The sequence below is a fragment of the Thermobia domestica genome, chromosome 1 (genome assembly GCF_964235325.1).
Source record: "Thermobia domestica chromosome 1, izTheDome1.hap1.1, whole genome shotgun sequence".
In the NCBI taxonomy this organism is placed as follows: domain Eukaryota; kingdom Metazoa; phylum Arthropoda; class Insecta; order Zygentoma; family Lepismatidae; genus Thermobia; species Thermobia domestica.
The window spans coordinates 193,918,192-193,938,219 of NC_137454.1; the positions used below are offsets into that span (position 1 = coordinate 193,918,192).

At 34.8% G+C, this 20,028-nt stretch overlaps 1 protein-coding gene across 1 annotated transcript in view; it reads right to left on the reverse strand.

Moving 5' to 3' along the window:
* LOC145692404 (uncharacterized) overlaps nucleotides 1–20,028 on the reverse strand; it is a 38,210-nt gene that overhangs the window by 12,992 nt on the left and 5,190 nt on the right. The window contains exons 2-6 of the mRNA XM_081767710.1: nucleotides 18,771–18,953; nucleotides 13,268–13,453; nucleotides 11,872–11,997; nucleotides 7,516–7,632; nucleotides 2,996–3,050 (exon numbers count right to left, since the gene is read on the reverse strand). Of these exons, the coding sequence (XP_081623836.1) occupies nucleotides 2,996–3,050; nucleotides 7,516–7,632; nucleotides 11,872–11,997; nucleotides 13,268–13,453; nucleotides 18,771–18,953 (667 nt within the window). The remainder of the gene's footprint in view (nucleotides 1–2,995; nucleotides 3,051–7,515; nucleotides 7,633–11,871; nucleotides 11,998–13,267; nucleotides 13,454–18,770; nucleotides 18,954–20,028) is intronic.

A 20,028-nucleotide genomic window follows, 5' to 3' on the forward strand; every position in this document is an offset into this window, starting at 1 on the left:
ATATACAAAGAGTGTCATAAGCATATCTCGTGTGTAAAATCATATGGTTTAAATCTGTTTACTTATCACCAAAATATATTGCAAATATTATTCTAGAATTTAAGGAACTCCTAACACATACTAGCTTCGAAGTTCAGACTCCTTCATGCTATTGGAGAATCACTTCAGTATACTACTACAGTAGGAAAGAAGTAATAGATAGTTAAGATAACCTATGATTTACAACTTTCTGCTACAACACGAAACAGCTTGACAGTACAAGCATTAATATCTTATCACCTTTATTCAAGTCCCTAATCTCTTTCCATTCTCCTTTAAGATATAATGATCATTCATATTTACTAATAGAACGTATAGAACACATTTCACAAGATTAAAAATTATACAAACTTTTTTGCATTTCTAATAGACTGAAATAATTTGCGGTATTTCAGATACTTTAGCTAGTATCCATTTTCAAGAATCTAACGACCTACATCATATTGTGCAGTAAATAGTTTGTGAGGAAAATCATAGGAACGTAATGCTCCCAATGTAAGTTTTGTTTTCTTTCTTTCTTCAAAATAAGTTACTTCGTACATAAATTCAGTAATTTTCACAGATGGTGAAAATATACATGTTAAGCTCTTACTGCATAATATGATTTAAGGCGCTAGGTTCTTGAAAATGAATAGTCGTAAAGTACCTGAAATATAGGATATTATTTCTATCTACTAGGAATACAAAAAGGTTAGTACACATTTTATCATCATTTATACCCTTTTCTTCTACAATAAGTAGTGTTGATAAATCATTTTTAGAAACGCAAAGAGAACACAATGCTATCGAAGTTCTACACCTGAGTTCAAGCAAACATACGAATATGTCACCTTTCTTTCTCAACTGTTCAACATTATTTGTGTATATTTAAGTTGGTGATCACTAAGAAGTCTTACCCTAGCTCTAGAAGATTTATGGTCTTATCCTGGGTGTATCTACTATTGACAATTAATTATGTAATTATCACATTCTAAGCAAAATAGTACATTCAAAAACAATATTATAACACATATATTTACAAAAATTGTGCAGTTACTGCAAGTGACAAACTAAATAAAAAGAAGCATCTACTGTGTACAACATCCAAGTTAAAGACAAAAGTTCTAAGCTCCCACTCGTCGATTTCACAATACAACGTTTATCCACTTAACCTTTTGCTACATATCTGTGGAGTGGGAACGTAGAATTCCCACAAAAAAAAAACTATTAAAAATATACACATCGCACTCACACCCACCGACCCACCCACATACACACTTTAATACACAAAAGTAACTGGATTAAATTGAACTTCATTGCGTTACAGTCTGCGAAAAACAATTGGTGGGATAGACAGGTTTCTGTTAGATGTGTAGTCAGCACATTACCTTCCATCACCATTATTTTCTAGTCTTCTTTTACACTGAAGTTTGCTGCCTCTTAATTCACGTGTTCCCGAACTGTGTCACCATACTGGCCGATCCAGATGTTCATCTCTCTGCTGGGAATCGAACTTGTGGCCAAAAACACCAATCAATTCAATTACATGAAAGCAATGAACTAATTGGATTAATTTTCCTTAAAATATATAAATGTTTCAGAAGGGCAGATTTAAAGCCCTTCAAGCGTTAAAATGTATGCATTTTCCAATCTATTCAAATATGACACAAGACTGTTTTTAAAGCACCACGTACGACACACACAGACAAAAACAAAGTGAATTATTGTCAATCTATCATTATTCTAGCAAAGAATCTGTGGTATGGCATCAAGCTTTGGCAGATAATTGCTTCTTTCCTAGATTTTCTAATTAGAATTGGACTTTTTTTTTTTTTTTTTTCATACTGCAAACACAACGATCTCATCCCTCAGGTTAAGTTTTCACAGACTTGGAAGCTCAGCAACACCATGGCTCCAGCTCAGATGTCGTGACTACATCAAATGCAAATTGGAAATAAAGATATTCATAGTATAGTTCACGAATTAAGCTATTTCTTTTATCTTCGTCCTTCTTTATACCTTCTTTTCTAATTACCAATCTGTTGCTCGCTGAGTGTGGCACGAAAGGAAATAAATACAAAAGGGCAAATTGGATAGAGAAACTTAAAATCATCTCTCACTTTAAGGTTCCATGGTTATGCTTAGTCGGCTAAAAGTAGTGGATAACAAAAAGAACAATGAAGAAAGAATTGGTGGAATGAAAAACAAGAATTAAAAAGAAGGGAGGAAGGATGGGATCGGAATCATTCAAAGAACCCTAAGATGAAGTTCTCCATCACAAGTTCATTACGTAATCTACATCGAACTGTAATCCTTTGAAGGTTTTTTTTTTTTTTTTTTTTTTTTTTTTTAATATTGCGTTTTACATTCGTATGCAACACGGTGTTGAAGGACAGGACCTACTATTAATATGAAGTTTGAACAACGGCCGATGTTTGAATCCACTGGAGTTGACGGATACACAGACCATCCTGTAACGTCAATCTTCCCCGTATAGGCTATTACCCACCATTTACCTCGCCACCAACAGAACGGAATTATAGGACCACACCATCTGCACAAGAAGTAATCAATCTATCACAGGAATCACCGTTTCCACACGGATTTGATACGTAAGTTAGTTGTCAATGTAATTTAAGCACTTTACAAAAAATATTTAAACTCAGTTACTTTTGTGAAATGCACAATACCTTTTCCTTTTATCTTATTCATTCACTCCTCCATTCATCCACCCACAAATATCCAGTTCCCATGCAAGTGTAAATATGTTAAATATATACAAATATATAATGAATGGATTAACCGTCAAGAAAGTAGCAGAAATCATCAGCAAAATTATACCAAAAAAATTACTTAATTAAAAAGCATAAAATAATAATAATCCCACAATATCTACTGTCCATAATAAAATACAAATAACCATATATGAGCAAAAAATCAAAGTACAGCGACTGAATGATTAGTTACTCACACACACCTAACTGTCTTAACTGAGTTTCCCTTTCTTCAAGCTCAGCCAATGCTTCTGACAACTAAGATGAAGAGAATCGAGGATTATTCTAGAAAGCTATTTACAGGATGTCTGAAGCATTAAATAAAGTAGCAGTGACAAAAAACAGAAGGAATTTCTATTACTACCACTAGGATTGTTACTACACAAGCAATGTTAGCATTAGTTGTGTTTATTAGGAAGATACATAACTTTTACGAGTTATATTTACAGTAGTAAAAAATTTGTCTTAAATAAACAGTAAGATACATCTCATATGCAGCCACAAATAAGGATACGGAAAATCCTTGCACAAAAGAGATTTTATTAAAATTATTTACGTTATTACAACGTAAAGTTCTCAGGAATTATAACGAAAATTCAGAACACTACAATTTTGAGCATCACAGTGACTAATTAGTATCAAATTCATCTCGCAATCAAAAGTTTTGAGTGAAACTAATTTACCTGAATATTTTTTTTTCCTTGACTCAATACACGAATAATATGGTGATACCATACATTTAATACTTGTATTCCCTCAAGAGATGGTTCTTCAGATGTAATACCTTACAGCTAGAAACATTAGAAGAGATTCTGAAATACATCGCCTTAATTGTAGTAGTTGTATCTGAATATTATGGCGCTGTAATTCTACAGACATTTACCTTTGATCGAAGAACATCCTTCTTAAGCGTCAGACCTATAAGACACGGGACCTACTGTATAAAGTGATATCCGAACTACTGCTCGAGTTTTATCCGAGTCTTAGTATTCTCGCCGCGGTAGCGTTAATGAGAACTTGCATACACAAAATTAAACGAATTTAAAAGCAAACTATGATTTTTTTTTTTAATTTACTGTCGATTTCATCCGTTCACCTCTTCTTTTTAAAAGCAATAAATCATATACGAGCTACATTAAAAAAAATAATAAAAAATAACGACCGCTTGGCAATTAAAGGTGATAGGATTGCGCATAAATAATAGCATGTGATAGATTCAATTCTCCACTGGACGGCTATACTAAAATAAATAATCTTACCAGATATGAAGTTGCGCCAGTATTTCCTTTCTTGACTTAAATGTTCACAATGCTTTCGAAATTCATCACGAATTATGTGAAATTTATGGTCCTACAATAACGAAAGAAGAAACAATACATCAATGTTGTTGTTTGGTAAATTATAGCATTCCTTTTAAGCACCGAGGCTACATGAGACGTGGACTTGCAGCTGTAAGATGGGATCAGAACCACCGTAATTGTCACTGCTAAACGAGGGAACTTAAGCACCGGAATTTATCGCGAAGAGTACAAAAGTTGTTCCACTCGATCCAAATCACTTGGAAAAATAAGGAACTACAAAGAAAAAATAATGTGCATTAATATTTATAACTACTCATACATGTTTGTTACATGTCTTTTTTCAAAACCAAGCGGCCCTTAATTTCGAAATATGACGTGTACCTTTTTATCCGAGAGAAAATTTTGTAGTACAACATATTAATAAGAACTTCTATTCTGGTATAATAACAAGAAAGGGGTCCCCTGTTACCGAATACACATTTAGCAGGTAAGTTTTCTGGGCGAGTTTGATACCTGATGAGAATGTATGATGTTGGGATATCTCGCTTAACATCAACTTTCACTAAGCCTTATCTTAAAAAGAAACTAAATATCTTCTTACAGTATCAATTTCTGTTTACGATTAAAATCGTCACTTTACCAGACTAATAATGACAAAATTTTAATTTATAACAACAACAATAATCGTAACGATAAAATCTACTTTAAATTTCACTTATTATTTCTATATAAGCACTGAAAATGAAATGACCATCAAAAACCTTAAATCATCAAAAAATAAATAAATAAAAGACTATATATCAACAGTTCTGATTATTAATCGAAAAATTATAAAACAGTTGATTATCATTATTATTTATATATGTAATACTCAAGATAGTCACATAAGTGCCTTACACTTTTATGTTGCCTTTCATGTATTGCGTTGGGATTCCTTTGTTTTCCTCATCTACAATTTGGCTGTATGCAAATCAAGTGCGTATACTATATGCAATTCTTTTAATCTAATATTTTTTCGCAAACCTACACCTATCACATATCGCTAGGCTGCAACGATGACAAAAAGGGGACGAAGAGGGGCAACTATCCGGGACTATTGATCTCGACACCCTACAGGAAACCTTTAGTCGTATTGGTAGTATGTAAATCGTCTCAACATAATAATCAACGATTTAACAAGCCTTGTAAATATTATATTAAGCTGTAAATAAGCCTCATATTGTATCCAAAATGTTAACTGAAATAATAATAATAATAATAATAATAATAATAATAATAATAATAATAATAATAATGAAGAAGAAGAAGAAGAATACAACTGAAATTTGCGATCTTACAAAAACTGACTTTTTAAAGCATTTCGTCATATTGTATCAGTCTGTAATGGTGATGACTCCACACTTTCAACCGGAATCTAAAGTTTAGCTTGTTCACAAACCCCTGCAGACATATGTAGCACTCATCAGTAAAGAGAACGTTATCCAGGTGAAGTTCATCATTCTTCGCACATTTCTGATATGGTCCTGCAAAACTCCCTCCGTTTATTCTTATCACAATCCGATAATTTCTGCAGAACCTAAATTTTATATAAAAGAAGATTATATCAAGCTGGTTTTAAATTCTGTTTTATTTCTCTTACACAGTTATATGTAATTATTTACATGAAATCTATAATCCGTAGTTAAAATTCTCAATAGTTCGATACTAATCATTTATCTTCCGTTATCCGTTTATTTTCCTTTATTACTCTTATTTCAAGTAATATTTTTCTGTGCATTAGTTTCTTAATTTTAAAAAATAAGAATAGTAGTTTCTGATTTTATTTATTTATTTAACAGCCTGTATTAACAAGATGACTGTACGAATTCTTATCTAATGACGATGACAGAAACGTGAAAGCACGGTGCAAGTCTTACATAAGTGACTGGCATTTCAAAAATGCAGAGCTATTCCATTCAAACAAAAGGCGGAAGCTTAGCAAGAGAATTATTTTTTGAAAACATGATCCTAAACAGAAAATTCAGAAAATATTAAGATTTACACGGTTATACACTGTAGCAGGTACGACCTTGTGCTACGTAAGAACCGCAGTCCAAGTAACAAAGAGCCAATTGGAAATCACAAAGTAATGGGAGATATCGTCTAATCGGTCAAACAGTTTTGGGTTCAAGAACAAGTTACAGTGCTTTTCCCCCTCGCAATTAGCTAAAAAATAGATACTGAAGCAGATACGACATAAAAGTCACTCATGAATTACCAAGAATACGGCCGTTATACATAAAGTACAGTAAGTATAACAATTCTGGATAAATTGGATTGGCATAGGATAAGCTCTTGTTGGCAGGATTACATTTCTGAGACATTAACTTTCTGGGTTTATTAAGCCATGGAGTAAGATGTGATTTTAGGGCGCAATCTGCAATTCTACTCATATGAGTGTTTACACACTACGCTGACCAGTTGACTAGAAATGAATCCAAATGTAAAAGTTAATAAGTTAGTTACACGAAGAGTTATCATTCAGAGAATTTCAGTCATACAAACTAGAAGCGTGTTTCCATTTTCGTATTACATCCTTAATCTCCCCTTGAAACAACCCCAGAAAATGAGAAGAGTACTAATCACTACGAAATCCTCAACACCACTTCATCATCAGGACATTTACATGAGAAACATACAACCATATTGTCAATACTATGAAAATACATGATACATGAAGCGACGCTACGATTAGATTATTTTATCTGGCAAATGATCTGATGTAGGATTACATTTAGTGTATGTTTCCATACATATAATTTGAGTGTTTCGGTGATCTGCATCAATGAATCTTTCGAAAAGAACACACGCCATTCATGTAAGTGTAAACAAACCTTGTTTGTGATAAAAGTTTGTAATTCTAGCTTATGATTCCGATTATTTATGCTACAGATTTAGGTGTTTACATTCTGAATGTGTATGTCCCGCTAAGTTTAGTCAGCTCTCAACGTTCAAATTTTGGCACTTATCAGTCACGTAAATACAGCAATGCTATCTATTTACTGGAGAAAAAGTACTGTTAATATCCAAAAGATCGCCTTCTTAATTCTTTCTGTTGCTTGGACAAATCTTTTCCGTGATTCTAATTCCTGAACACAGTGCATATAAGCGATAACATGCAGTATCAACCAGCACCTACAATGCGAATAAGGCATCTGATTATAACGAAAATTAATCTCAAATACGTTCAATTGCATTATTATAGTTACATAAGACTGGACTAACAATATTATCATTTGAACTATGTGTAATTACACCAATAGGACTGTGATGTGTAGAATAAAACCAATTAAAATCTAATGCAGTGTCCCTTGACGAAATTGCTACAATTAGTGTGATATGTTTAAAAAAAAAAAAAAAAAAGAAAAAAAAAGTATACATACCTTGAATGCAAGCCTTTCGTTATCCAACTCTAGCTGTCTGGAAGCCTTCTCCAACAACTGCACACGTTCACACATTTCCGATACTTCGCGTCGGAGAACTTCTTTTTCAGAAGACACCTATCACGTAGAGGTTTCTGAATATTATTAAAGCTCCATCACACAAAAACACAATATCAACTCAGAGGTTCAAGTGACTTTTAAGTAGGTAAAGTAGAAATCAAAATTGCAGTAGAATTTGGTCAAAAAGTAGGATCACTGTTATATATCCTTTCTACACTACTTACATACCTGGAATCTTTTTCGACAACTGTGAAGTGATTTCCCTGTTTTTATAAGTTTGTAAATTGTTATGCTTGCCCAAAAGTCATCCAGTCTGGGAAATAATAATAATTATGACCCGGAGTTTACTCACTTTGGAGTATCTTCCACTCACCTCAATGAAGAATGACTGCGTAAGACAATGTTTTACTTACTTATAACTTAAAGTGGCTTTCAGAACAAGATTGGTTAAGAATTCTCAAAGAAAAATCCATTTATATCAATTGTTTTGGCCTAAGTTTTGGTCTAGTTTGGGAAGCTCTGAGATAAAATATTTTTTTACTGCTGGCCAGTGAGTAAAAACCAGCATTAGGATTTTCAGGGAATTTTCATAAGAGAAACTGCTAAAACAAGGAGCGAAAAGGGCAATAAAGAGATGCTATTCCCTCTCAACTGTAATTAAAAACAACTTAATATAAATTATGTACCCTATCTCTTTCATTACATGTGTGTTGTATTAGCCCGAATATAGACTGCCTCCTAAATTTTGAAGGAGTGGAAAAGAAAATGCCAATAATTATTTACCAGTAGATTCAGAGAAATATAACTAGCTAGGTATACAGGGTGTTTACTAAAATTTCAAAATGAAATTTCGTGACTTTTTCGTGATCTTTTCTTTACCAAACCATAAAATTTCGTAACATTCTCAAGTGTGAATTTGGGTGCGAATTAGGCCAAATTTTCATACATGCGATTGAAGCATACTTTGGTTGCGATTTGGTAGCGTCTAAAGCCGACCACAGACATTTTCGGTGGTGAATTTTGACGTCTTATAGAACAAAATTTTCCGGTCTGCACTTATATTTGTACAGATAAAAAAAATTTGTGAACCAAAAGCTAAATTTCGTGACTTTTTCATGACTTTCATGGCCGTTTTCTGATTTCGTGACTTTATCATGACTTTCGTGAAAGACAGATACCCTGGTATTTATTTTATTTTATCTTAGCCTTGGTGATGTTTTGTTATCTATGCGATTGTTCATATTAGCGACAATGCAAATTCCTATCAATAAAAATGAGTACAGATATAAGCTCAGAGAATAACGAAAACATTCTTAAAAGTAAAATCAGAAAGAACACTATCAAGAATGCTGATAGCTTCTAGAATGCTGTTGTTGCATTATTATTTTCAAAATGAGAAATCGGATGCTTTTAACAGCATACGGTATGACTGAAATGTCATTATTTTTGTAAAGTCGCGAATATAGGACGCATCCTAATTTTTTACAATTGAAATTTGGATAAAATGTTCGGCTTATATTCGGGCCAATACGTAAGTATCTCTGAAGATATTACATGAAAGCACGTTTCTATATGGAGAAGAAACGACTTTGTGTAAATACTGAAACTTCTTTTCACCTCCACAGAGACCAATGTTAATCTCGAATGACAACTCTGTACAAGTTGCAAATTCAGCTAATTCGACAAAGACTAACCAGGGGCGAATCCAGAGGGGGGCAATCCCCCCCCAGAAGAGGAAAATTTCTTATTTTATATATAAATAAACCCATCCATAAAAAGTTTGGAGCTCTTAAAAGTACCTCTAAGTAACAGTATTACTACCGACCGCCCCCCGAGAAGTCCGTCCTGGATCCGCCCCTGAGACTAATCTCAAGCATTTTGACAAAAATATTTACCTATTGCCTCGAGAAAATTGACAGCACATCGTTCTTTTTCTAAATGCTGTTGCTTCAACTCTATAATGGCAGTAATCACATATTTGTAAAGACAGACAGGAAAGAAAGAGGACCAGAAGAGACATTCTCTCTCTCTCTCTCTCTGCACCTTTTTTGTTTCTTTATAGAAGAGGGAAGGACTTTTTCTCCTCCTTTGTGGGGAAAGAAAAAAAAAGAGAGAGAGTGAAGTCTTCAGTCTTCCTCTACTTTTCTGTTTACCTTCTTTTACTTACCTTGATCTATCACCCCACATGACATCAGGATTGTTGTTTTGCCAACCCAAAATTCCACATTTTTTTTTTGGGGGGGGGGGTGCGATAAAACAAAGAAACAAAAATATACAATAAAACCCAAAAAACCCACTCCTAAAGATATACTTCAAAATGTGAATTGAAATAATAACTTAAATGTTATTACAATTACTTTTTTCAATCGTGTTTCTTAGTACATGCCTATTTTCAGAATTGGCTTAAAATGTTTATTTATCAAGAGATTATTATCAGAACAGAATACAATTGAAAAAAAAAATGTCTGAGTATCATGCATAACGAATTTTGTTTGCGTTCGATCAAATTCGTTGTAATCTATTTTATAAAGATGCAAAGGATCTTGTTGTTGATCGCAACACGGAGAAACGGCTAAGCCGTTTGAAATGAATTTTTGGATGTAGCTATCACATATCTCGATTTTTTAATTTAATTTTATTTTTTTAATCAGATTACACTGATTAAATCAGGGCTCTATGGGGGGACCTAAGGGTCAACACTATGCGAAAAATTGAGTATTTTATGGTCGGGTCATTTTACGAAGATAAGCGTCTCCCACCAAGCGATCAGAAGTTAGTCTGATCGTCGACCTTCAGTAATACACACACAGCAGTCATAGTTCGTCCAGTGTCGAAGAGAAATGAAGGTATCGAAGAAGCCTTTTCGTTGTATTTGTTGTATAAATTTAAAAAGGGCCTTTCAGCTGCCGCATATGCTAGGCATTTGGGGGGAATGCCGTGAACGAACGCACCACCAGGCATTGGTTCCAGAAATTCAGTTCTGGAGATGTGAGCCTTTCGGATGAACCTCGCAGTGTACGACAACATGTGTTGGTTAACGAGGCCCTGAAAGCAACCATCGAGGACGACAGTGGTCTAATGTGTGATAAACTTGCAGAAAAGTTCCATGTTTCCGTTGAAACAGTCAGACTGCATTTGCTTGGGTTAGGGAAGTCATACAAGTTAAGCAAGTAGGTACGCCACACATTGTTGGCAGCCAAGAAGGAACAACGAGTGACAGCCTGTTTGTCCTTGCTCACTCGGCATCTGAACATGTCCATCTTTGTGTTTGCTCACTGGTGACGACAAGTGGGTTCTCCATGACATTACCAAGTGTACCAGACACTGGTTGCCACCACGCTACCCTGTTGCTCACACCTCAAGAGCACTTCTGCGTGAAAGGTTATGCTCTCTGTATGGTGGAACTGTCGGCAAGTGATGCATTACGAGCTTCTTCCACCTGGTCAGACCATCATGGATGGCCTCTTCTCTAAGCAGTTGCAAAGGGTACATTGCACATTGCGGCAGAAAGAGTCGGCATTGGTGAATTGTAAAGGTGTGCTGTTCCTGCACGACGATGCCAAGCCACATATGGCAAAGATGACCATTCGGAAACTTGACTGGGACACTGTGCCATTCACTATATTTACCACACCTTGCGCCAACAGACTGCCACTTGTTTCATTCCCTCGACAACCACCCCCGTGAAAGATCCTTCGGTTGGGGGACCTGTGGAACGCATCCACGGACTTCTTTGCATCTCCGACTACCGAGTTTTATCACCAGGGTATTGTGTAGCTGTAGGAACGTTGGTAAAAGAAGTTGGATGCTGATGGAGATTGCTTCGAAACCTAAAGGTACATATCATAAATTGTATTGCTCTCTGTTTATCACTGCTTAAGAACGGCTTTTTTTTTTTTTTTTAAACCTTGTACAATAGAAAAATTGTCCCTATTTGCAAACCCACTTTTCAGTTTTATTGTTCTCAACAAGCGTCTCCAGCACAAAACAGCCCACACATTTAATATTTCTTGTTCCAATTCATAAAATATAATAAAACACTACTACGATTCTGTACAACATGGTCAGGAAAATCATTATTACACGACATATTAATTCCAACATGGCATTGATAATCAAAGCAACATAAAGGAAAGCATATTCTCCCATAAGAACTATCAAAGACAAAGAAGAGTGAATGCAATTAGGTTCGACTTTATTTTCATTTTAATAACTTTTGTTTCGCACAAAATAATCGATGTCAATACCTTGCAAATTATATACGTATGAAATAGCAAAAACTTAGCAAGCCCTTACCTTGATGATCTCTGACAACAAATCTCCTTCCTTATTGATTCCATTCACTCCATTGGACAATTTGAGCTTCTTTAGCACCTCCATTTCTTCCATAAGTTTCGCTCGATCTGCTATAAGAAATGCTACCTGTAATAAGTATGTGAAATATTAGTCTAAAATTCGAAGAAGCATTAAAAAAAAAAAAAAAAAAAAAAAAAACGATCTTAACAGTAGAATGTTAAACAGGATGTCTACTATCTTGAAGAAACAAAATTCCTTGATTTCTCCACATTTTCCAGACTATATTTTAGTGAAATAGTCTGTGCTATAAATCAACCACCTATGCCTACAAATTCGTTACCTTTAGGCTTTCATACATGCGATGGCTCTTAATGTCGCTATCGTTGAAGATACTCCATGACAGTCGCTAGTCATGACAGTGCTTAAACTACAAATTCGAATTATATTCGATGGCCTCCTATTTCCCTTATCCAACCATATTTTGTAGTAAGAGAACTTATATTCTTTTTAATATCACTATAAATATATAGGTACGAGCATATAACAATACATACGAATAAATAAAAAGAATGTTCTAAAATTATGATAAATACTGACTACACTTCACTTTTCAGCTATCCCTATCCGCCTGTGTGCTTTAACACAATTCTTTTAATACCCCGAAATTAAAACAATACTTATGAGTATGTGACAAAACACAAGGTGGTGAAACAAACACCAAACTACATGACATAGGGTGGCTTATCGTTAATTTTCTTGAGAAACTTATGTAAACTCATGCCCACAATTATTGCCGCATGTCTGTAAATATGTTATTATTGGAATATAATTTGATAACGAAGTCACCCGGTACTTCTTATAATGTTAGTGTGTGTATAGTCGGCAAAGACATGTATGTGGCAAATTCCATGTCAAAAGAGCAGCAAATAAGAACAATAAAACGAAAATAAAATTTTCTTGTCCATTTAGCAACATTTGGTTTACTCATTCTACTTTTTATATTTATAATTCTTGTTCTATGAAATTTACCACAAATATACATTTCCCGATTATACACACAGTATCAGTATTAAAAGTACAATGCAAAATCATTATCAAATTATATTCTTACAAAAAGACAGTTATACATATGCGACAATCATTTTGGACATGAGTGTACATGGAAGAAATTTCACGTAAACACAATACCTCTGACAACTCAGTCATGTGTCTGACGTCACATATAACAATGAAATTAGTTCGCAATCTTGCCGTCTGCGTAATAAATATTTTATTTTACCTTACTGTACACAAGTATTTTATGTTGTACGAAATGTTGCTCGTGTTTCCACAACTTATAAATTTACGAAGAAAAAAAAAAAAAAAAGCTTATAATGAAAGGAAACTGATACCTCACCTGTTCACCCAAAGATTCTTCAGCACTCCCTGCCTGGAAGCCATTCTGTTCCAACAATGCTGCAAGAGTGGCTGCCTGTTGCTGAGAGGACTCGAGTTTTGAACGGAGCACCATTGCTTCTGATTCAAGCTGGCCTGCCCGTTCCTCAGCCAATTCTCGAATATGACATATATAGCTCTCCATTTCCTATAACGTAGATCACATATTGCTTAAAATCACAAGTGACTTTAACAATAATACTAAATAAATCAAAAAAGGATATTAACTAGAGATAGATACATATACTAAATATAAAGTATATTCCAGATTGGGTAATAATAATAGTAATAATAATAAAAATAAGTGAGTAACTAACCTATTGCGTCTATTGGATGATTACGACCTCAGTGTCTAAAGCAGCGTTTCCCAACCGGTGTGCCGTGAATGGGCCACTGGTGTGCCGCGAGGAATCGAAACAAAATTATTAATTTTATAGCGATGAAATTGCAAAACGTAATGAAAACTGTATATTTGTGTTACACATTACTATGAACCTCTACTATGAATCTACAATTTTAAGTTTCATACCGTGGTACTGTTCTGTACATTTCTAATGTTGAAAAAAGTATTTGTTATCATTGTTATGACCATTATTGCTTCTTTATTGTTGCAGACTATTTCGTAACTTGAAAATTTAAAATATTATTCAATCCTTTCGACAAATTGCCTATATTTGTGTTTTAAAAGTAAAAGAGATTTGTTTGTTCGTTCGTTATTTAGTGATCTTCCTTGTTAGTAAAAGGTAGGATACACTTTTTTTAAAAAAAAGAAAGCATATTTTTAAAAACCTGAGTCCAATATTTCATTGCAATTGTTTTCTATTTTTAAATTAGAATGAAAAATAGGCATAATGATTTACCACGGGGAAAAACCAGTGATAGAGCTTTCTTCTCTGTGAGAAGGAGATCAATAATCACAGAAAACATATCACTGTGTTACAAATAATAATATCAATAAGTGTGCCGCGAGAATCCAAGTAACACCCGTAGTGTGCCGCAAGTTGAAAAAAGTTGGGAAACGCTGGTCTAAAGCATCTAATCTTACCTGGTTATTCAGATTAAATCATATTATTATTATTATTATTTCCACAAGTAATTATAAATGATTGGAATATGTCTCATAGATCGAGTAGAGGAAACAATATAAACAGTAAAACAGAAAAGGAAGAAAGAAACTATTTCATGCTACTGGTAAGTACACTGGAATTTGAGAGCGAAGTGGTATTCAAGCGTTTTGGACATGATCATACATTCTGAACTAACTTACGTAATACTCGTTAATGAAAAATCAACACCAAGTTATAATTGAATTGTTGATCTTAACGTTTACACACTAAAAGCGCATATGATACAGGCAATAAACCAAGGAAACGATAGCTTGAATAAATAGCACAATGTTTAAATAACAACATGTCAATATATGTCTGACATTAATTGAATATATCTGTATCGACCGTTCCATGCCAAATCAATACACACTTTCAGATCAACCTTTACAGATTATGGTGATAATTTATATTCTGACCGCTATCATCAGTGTGTGAACAAGCAGAAAACTTAAGTTGATTTGTAAGCCGGTTTCGAAATTACAGGCCCACAAAGTTCTCGAATTTTACCAAAAATTCAGTATATAACTTCTGTTCAATTTCCATTTGCGGCTGAGCTAATGGACCTACGACGTTAGTTAACGTGCCATTTTAAAGCTTATACTAAAGAGCTTTCAAATGGTCCATAACATTATGGAATTTTTAAATTTCTTTTCGAAAAAAATATCAAAATTCTGAATTTATTTTTTAGTTCCAAAAAATTATAAAACATTCGGACTGTTATAAATGTATCTCCAAAATGTTATTTTGATTAGCGTGGAATAATCCATTTCCAAACATGGAGTAGAAAATCGCGTTAATTTATGTTCTTCACATATAAGATCCCACGATATATTAAATCAAATTAATAACACCCCACAGTATCAAAAAAGAACACTGACCAGTTTATCTCCATATTTGGAAGTTCAAGTCTTCTCTGGACACAGTTTATAACCTAGTTTGGAATGAATTTGAAAGGATTTTTCGATTGTCACTACATCTTTGTCAGGCAAGGTGTATAGTTGCCTATTGGGGTCACAGAATTTATCTTACGCAGTACTTCCACTGCATGAATCTAGAGAATATCTAGCTTCCCAGTATGCAGGAGGAGGAAATGGGCCATGTGAACAAAGAAAAACGTCATTTTCAATTAGTCTTTCCCCAAAACATACGCCAGTAATCACCTATTGTTATAGATGGCAGTTACATATCCACTTACATCTACCACTGCCAACTTTCGTGGAATTTGGTCGGTGTCTGTTCCAACGAATTCTGGCAATACGAAAATACTTTGACAAAAAGTTTGGGAGTATCTAAAGCTGCAGGAATGAACATGAGAAATTTCTGGGAAAGCAATCTTGTAGGAATGTTGTTAAGTAAGTAATCTTTTCTCGATTGACAAATGTAAAATCTACTCCAGCAAAGCTTGACGCTGCCCAAAAACCTCCGGGATGAAGAACTATATTATCATATGGATGCTGTAGACTTACTTGGGCTGCCAATCTCTTGACTGTGCCACCAACTCTATTACAAGACCCCTTTCTATGAGCTCTTGCAGCAAAATGTCATGCAACCTATATACCAAAATCAGCTTTATGTAAACGTAAGTTTAAAAACCTTTTTTTTTTTTTTTTTTTTTTTTTTTTTTTTTTTTTTTTTTTTTTAATACTAAATACTAAATTCATCAGAATAGTAATGTCTTCTTCGGTCTTCACTGGATTCTCAAGAACACAATAAGTTTCTGCTGAAAGTAGTACATAGCTGTAGTGCTGTGTGCGAAACACTCCAAAATTACAACATAAATGACATGCTCTGCTTTCGTTTCCCCTTTAGAGTACATTACAAACAGTAACGACGCAAGCTTTAATTTCCTAAGGTAAACACGGAACGGAGAGGTAAAGGAAATATTTGAGGGACAGATATTATTTTATATACTGAAAAGGACAGTTTCATGTTATTTGACCGACATTATAATAACACATACATGGGGCAGACGTGCCTACCCCCTTGCTGCCCTCTTGTGTCGTCACTGACTATAAATGGATGAACAGTGGCTTGCTTCAAGTCCAATGACACTCCTGTAACAGATTACCCCATGCTGATCCCAAAATAGAAGTTCCAGTAGACATCCATAAGAAAATTTTCAAAATACTGCTTTTTGACAAAATCAAATTCCAAATTTAAAATATATAATTTCAAAGCTCTTTATAAGCTTTAAAGTGACATTTTACTCAACGTCCTACGCCCTTTATATCAGCCGCAAATATCAATCGAACAAATTTTGTTCAAGCAATTTTTGGTAAATTTTGAGAACTTTGGGGGCCAGTAATTTCGTAACCAGTTCACATATAAACCTGACACATCAGGGTTTGTCATTTTTTAGTGATACTAAGAACTGCATCACATTTAATCAAAATCAGGCAAGGTACGGTAGAGTTTGTTTTAAAAATTGTACTAATTTGACATGGCATGGCTCTACGACGAAACCAGATTTTTCTACATTAATGCTTTCCAAGGATTAAATTCCTAATCGAGTTCATAAAGATAATATCCAGTCGAGGAGAGGCTCGTACAAAAGAGCTGCAAAGCTACCATATATTGTAATCTCTCTCTCTCTCTCTCTCTCTCTCTCTCTCTCTCTCACACACACAATTATATTATATATGACATTTTTATTATGCAATAAACATCGCATTGTACAGCACGATCCTTAAAATTTAACAGTGATGCCTGAGCTGGTACGGTTGTTACAGTTTTCTTATTAGTTAGATGGGAATAACACGAGCTGTTTCTGCAGCTACGATAGGTCCGATTACACCCAGATATATGAATGAGATTTTACGAAAGAAAAAAAAAAAAAAAAGTTTTCTTTTTCGTTAAACGTCACACGTTATGAACCGACATTTAAGTGATCAGATGACGATGAGATGGATAATAATAGTGGAGTGACAAAAGACTAAGAACCGCGAGAAAGCCCACGCACACGATGCTTATCCACCACAAAGTCCCACTAGCGGGAGCTGTAATCGAACCAGGACCTCACACGCCAGAGGTTAGAGCTCCACAACGGAGTCATCGCGGTTCCTGGGACTTCAGTTACTACTCATGCTTAAATAAACAGCATTGCTAGGTACAGAAGTTTATCTGTAAATCTACACCATATACACATAATATAACCGGACCGGAAATACAGAAAACAAGTTTGGAATTATCTACAAATTTTGCTTTAGTATTCCTAATAACATGGTTTCCATATCCACAATCCTGCCAGAAGTTAAAATAAATAACTTTCAACTGAACACAGCAACCACTTCTTTTTCAATTCGCTACATATTTGTTTATTGAAAAGCAGACAACTCCTGAAGCTACAGTCCATAAAGCGCCCTTGCTAGTCAGCTAAGTGATACGTCGTGAGAGCTTCTTTCTGCTTTGCTAGAATATTTCATCTCTTAACTCAGGTAGCTCCACTACTGACATGATGCTGAAACACCACTGAAATATCTAGTGTCCTCCGTAGCCAAGTGCGCAATGCACATCGTCCCAGATTCGATCCCCAAAGAAGGCGGTACTTCTCTCGAATAAAAATGCAATTAGCGTTCGTCTAATCGATAATTCTATCTCCCAAGCCTTGGTGCTGGAAACGATAAACTCCAATCAATTAATCAACCGAAAATCTGAGCCTTCACCGAGCAATGAATCCGAGAGCAAGAGCTCTTATTTCCACGTGTGACTGTGTGCTGATTCTTGAACACACAGAAATTTCAGAATTGCCAGACAACTTACTTAGGTACAAGGAGGTCATTTGCAGATATATCCTAGATATTTTAGTACAAAATAGGTTTTTACAAATATTATAAAATGGATCTACATATATTTTGACTTCCAACCTAGCAACGATGATAATGAGTGTGTGCGTGTGTGTGTGTTGTTGTTGTTGATCAAACTTAACCCTCTCATTAATAACATTTACGGAATTACAAATGTTTCTCGCTTGGTACATATACAATTCAGAATTATATATAACAAATCCAGGGAGTGTGGCTAAAAGGGATACAGCAAATACAAAACTGAACTGCTAGTTTAACGTACAAGTGTAACTATTATATCTGCGAAACAGTGGATATTCAATGTACGTTAAAGTTTCTGCAGTACCACTGATTTTGATACGAAGCCACTACTGATCCAAACATACAACTATTCACTACGTTTTGATATATCCATACAATCATACGGAAAAATTACCAAATAAAACTATTACATATTGAACAAATGAGACATGAATATCTGGCTCACTATATATAAGATCTTCCTTAGTATCTCCTCATAACCCGACCAGGACACACGTAACAGAACGAAATAAATTGTTTTAAACCTAATTACCTCCATTTCCTCATGCTGTAAATCCCGTAACTTATCCAGCATCTTCCTAGAGCTCCGGAGATTGCTCTCCGCGTCAACCAACCACCTCCAGACATGAAGAAGTCGTTCTTCTGCACCTAAGCTATCGAAGTCTAAACCTTCCTTTACAAACCGTTGTTGAATCTCAGTCCATTCATCTTCACACTGCAAAAGAGAGCAAGGGATCAACAGAATGGATACATATAAAAAGAAGATACTAAAATCTACAACTAAATTCCTTGGTATTATAGTTCACAAAGATCCCGGCCGATCAGATCACCTGATATTTCTGGCCTTCTAGACCAGAGTTCTCTACTTCTTAATCCACTTAACTCCCCAATTATTTCAAGACCCTGGGCTATACATGCCTGCATAAAAAAGGAATGTGGATGTCACCAGATAATTACGAATATACCATCTACTCTTTTCTTTACACAAATTGTCTACTGCCTCACAAACTTGTTTTCTATTGGAAATTACCAATTTTTACTTGGTCTGTTTGGAAGAGGAGATTCGTCATGTGATCCACTGGAAAATGTGAAGCCAGAAGGTAGTTAACACAGAGTACTTGGACGCCAGGATGGGTGCTACTTGCACTCACTTGAAAAAGACACGGAGGTAGCTTGTTCGAGTTTGCAGTGTTGTTTTTACAGACGCTTGGACTATATGTATGTTATTTTTACTTTATAGACTTTAGTTTCTGATTTGTCGCCTGCAATACATTCCTCAGCTAATATTCTTTCTTTGTGAAATAAGACTATATCAGGAATCAGAACAGCTTCAACAACGGCCAACAATAAGTGTACAACATGGCTTCGATAGGTAAGCACTAATGCATGATTTCATATTTAGTTTATGGCACAAACGTATACAACAGTCGAGATAAAACCACGCGGGAAGAACATTTTACTATGTTTACACACGTAGACAGCTTCCTTAATGAAACAAATAATTAGATTCATATTGCAGCTTACCACATTTCCATGCAATTCAACGCAATGACACATATCAAACATGCTTCCTCAGCCAGCTGCAGCGGTTCGATCACACCCATTCCACCTGAAAACTTTATTTAATCGGAAGTGGCGCTTACTATTATCATTACCCAAGCCACTCATATTCAAAAGGGTCCAAAAATACTCACTGTTTGTGGATAAACAATTTCTAAACAAGAGTTACTAATCTAAAGTGTAGTGTAGTATAAAGTATTACATTTGCCGTAGAAAGCGGAGATGACAAT